This window comes from Condylura cristata, unplaced genomic scaffold (assembly GCF_000260355.1).
Source record: "Condylura cristata isolate star-nosed mole 26May11 unplaced genomic scaffold, ConCri1.0 scaffold00011, whole genome shotgun sequence".
Taxonomy (NCBI): domain Eukaryota; kingdom Metazoa; phylum Chordata; class Mammalia; order Eulipotyphla; family Talpidae; genus Condylura; species Condylura cristata.
Window position 1 is genome coordinate 25,630,553 of NW_004567112.1, and position 2,824 is coordinate 25,633,376.

A 2,824-nucleotide genomic window follows, 5' to 3' on the forward strand; every position below is an offset into this window, starting at 1 on the left:
CAGTCCTGTTCCCCAGCTACTGGCTCTAACTCCTGGAACATTCTAGTTATGGATTCCATGTCTTCTTCTCTAAGACGTCCCACCATTGGGCCTTTCCCATGTGCCACCTCCTGTTAGGATAACTCCTTTCCCAGCTTCTCAGTTTGAGTTTATCCATCCCCTTACCATCCCCCGAGAACACAGAACTCCAGACCCCCAAGAGTCCAGAGGTAGCTTCCCTCTTTCTGGTGTTCTGCTCCCACTCCGGCTTATGGATTTGAACACGGCTGGCATCTGACTCACCTGGGCACCTACCTATATCTCACCCAGAGTGACATTCGGCCAGGCCCGTGGGAGAAGCTAATACTGACCTAAGTCTCTGTGTTCCAGATTCTGCCCTCAGTGTTAGTGCAGGCTTGGCCTTATCCACAAAATGCTCCTGATTCCCCTCTCTGGATGGGGGTGTCTTTTTGCTCCTTTGATTTGCCCCATTCACTCTGGGAACTTGGTTAGAGCAGAGACTATGTCTCATTTTCTGGGGGTCTCCAAGGTCCAGGCCCAGTGCCTTGCAGGGCCTATCTTTGAGGAGAGCTGAGGCAAGAAAGAAGGATGAAGAACGGTAACAATAAATGAAGCACGGAGTGGGAGGATGGACGGATGGCAGCTGAGGTTGCCTCACACCCCAATGGCTAACACAGACTCCAAGCTGAGGAGGTGAGAGGAGGGAATAGGGGATCATGGTTTCAGCAGCAGTCTGCACAGGGGAACCTGCAGGAGGGCGGGACAGGAAGGGGAGGGGTGGGGCCTGGAGCACAGCCTGCCCTGCACAGCTGGGAGGAAGCAGCTGCATCGGGCTGCCAAGTGCAAGTGTCGCCCTTACTGGACCAGCTTGCTGAGATCTCCCTGCAGGGGCTCTCTTCAACCGCCATGCCCTCCTATACTGTCACAGTGGCCACCGGCAGCCAGTGGTTCGCTGGCACCGACGACTACATCTACCTGAGCCTCGTGGGCTCCACTGGCTGCAGTGAGAAGCACCTGCTGGACAAGCCCTTCTACAATGACTTCGAGCGTGGTGCGGTGAGGGCGTGCGGCGGTCCCCGCTGGGGCACAGAGCTCCCTGGGGCGGCAGGGGCCGGCTGGGGAGCATCCAGCACCTTCTCCTTCTCTCCTCCATGCCTGAACTGGGTGGGGGCATGTCTAGGACTTTGCTGGGGAGGCCCGGACCGAAGGTGTGGGTAGGGGGCTTCCGTGATAAGGTCTGCATGGTACCACTCATTTCTGCTGGAAAGTAAAAGGTGAACAGTTTGCGCTGCATTTCTTAGATGGGGACCCTGAGGCTGTAAGAAGCCCTTAACTAGACAAAGAATGTGGCAGAATTACTTGTGTCCCACTTCCTGGAGCTCCTTCCACAGGATCTTGGGGCTAAGGGTGGCACTGGACCTGACAGTCCTGCCATGCTGGACTGGACCAGCCAGTACCTCGGGCAACTGCATACTTTGAAGAGAAAGTGCAGATCTGGGATCCAGAGAAGTGATTATGAGGGAGCCTGACCATGAGCTGACTCTGTCCTTTCTCTGGGCCTCAGCTTCCCCAGGTGTCATGTGGAAGGGGTTTTGGCTTCAGGCTAGTCAGGCTTGAGTGAGCCCAAACAGGATCTGTAGCTGGAGTGGCACCAGCAAAGGTCTCCTCACTGGGCAGCTCAAGTCTCAGGACAGGTTATGGGAGGAATTTAGAGGGAAGGAGCAAGAGAACCTGAGCAAAGAGAAGCCTTTTGCCAAAGTGGATGCTGTCTTGGTTCCCCAGAGTGTATACCAGGGAAGAGTTCCATCCCAGGCATGAGGGCTCAACGAAAGAAGAGGGAGAGGAGCTCTCCCTTCCCCTCCTTACTCAAGACCCAGGAGCTGTGGGAGTTCAGGGAACGGAGCCCATGTTCATTGGGCACACAGAAGCAGGCTCCCAATGCTGACCTGGGCAGGAGTCCCAGCCCAGGCTCTGTCTGCCAGCAAAGCAGGGCACAGCTCATGTGTTCAGTGTCAAGCCAGCCAGTGGCAGTGTATGGAATGCTCAGTAAGTGACCTTTGTGATGGTCCATACACCTCCAGGTACTCAGGGAATATCTGTTCCCAGCTCCTGGACTGACCAAAAAAAGACTTAGTTGTCTCTTCACACTTCATTGACTACTAGGTCAGGCCATAGGCAGTTGCTTATAGCTGACTATGCTTGACAAGCTAGTAAGTTCATATGGTTCAATCAAATACCTCTTAGATAAAACTTAGGCAGTAGGTTTCAGGACTCAGAGCCTAAAATGAGTATTAGATTAACTCCTTTCCAGATTTCCATCTTGGTTCCTACCCAGGAGCCTCGGGCTCTCACTGTAAGCTGACTGGGCATCCAGGCAGTGCAATATAATATCCTGACTTGATTTCCCTTTAAGAAGAGTTAGGTGTTGAGTAGAGCAACCTCCACTTGTGTGGTTTCACCAATCAGGAAACTGGCCCTGAAGCAGCGGGCTACTAAGTCATCCATTTGGGATGGCAACACCCTTTGCCACTCTGAAGCAACTTATTTATTTCCATTATTTCTTGGGTCCCAACATCTTGGGGAGGCGGCCAGGTACAGAACATGTCTGCTATATAAGTAGGGCTCCTTCTCCACACACTTATCAGTGACCTCAGGCAGAGGGTACCACAGGTGTGATACCTCCCAGGTGGAGAGCGACTGTGCTAGTCAACATCCCCCCTTCCTGTCTTCCCTACCTGAGAGCTCATTCAAATAACAGTGTGATCAAACACCCCAGTGAGAGTCCTAGAGGCAAATTTCAGGCGAGGTTTGCACGTCATGTTTC

At 53.3% G+C, this 2,824-nt stretch overlaps 1 protein-coding gene across 1 annotated transcript in view; it reads left to right on the forward strand.

The window, feature by feature from the left end:
• Positions 1-837: 837 nt before the first annotated feature.
• ALOX5 (arachidonate 5-lipoxygenase) overlaps positions 838-2,824 on the forward strand; it is a 42,615-nt gene continuing 40,628 nt past the window's right edge. The window contains exon 1 of the mRNA XM_004680645.2: positions 838-1,056. Within this exon, the coding sequence (XP_004680702.1) occupies positions 907-1,056 (150 nt within the window). The 5' untranslated portion in view covers positions 838-906. The remainder of the gene's footprint in view (positions 1,057-2,824) is intronic.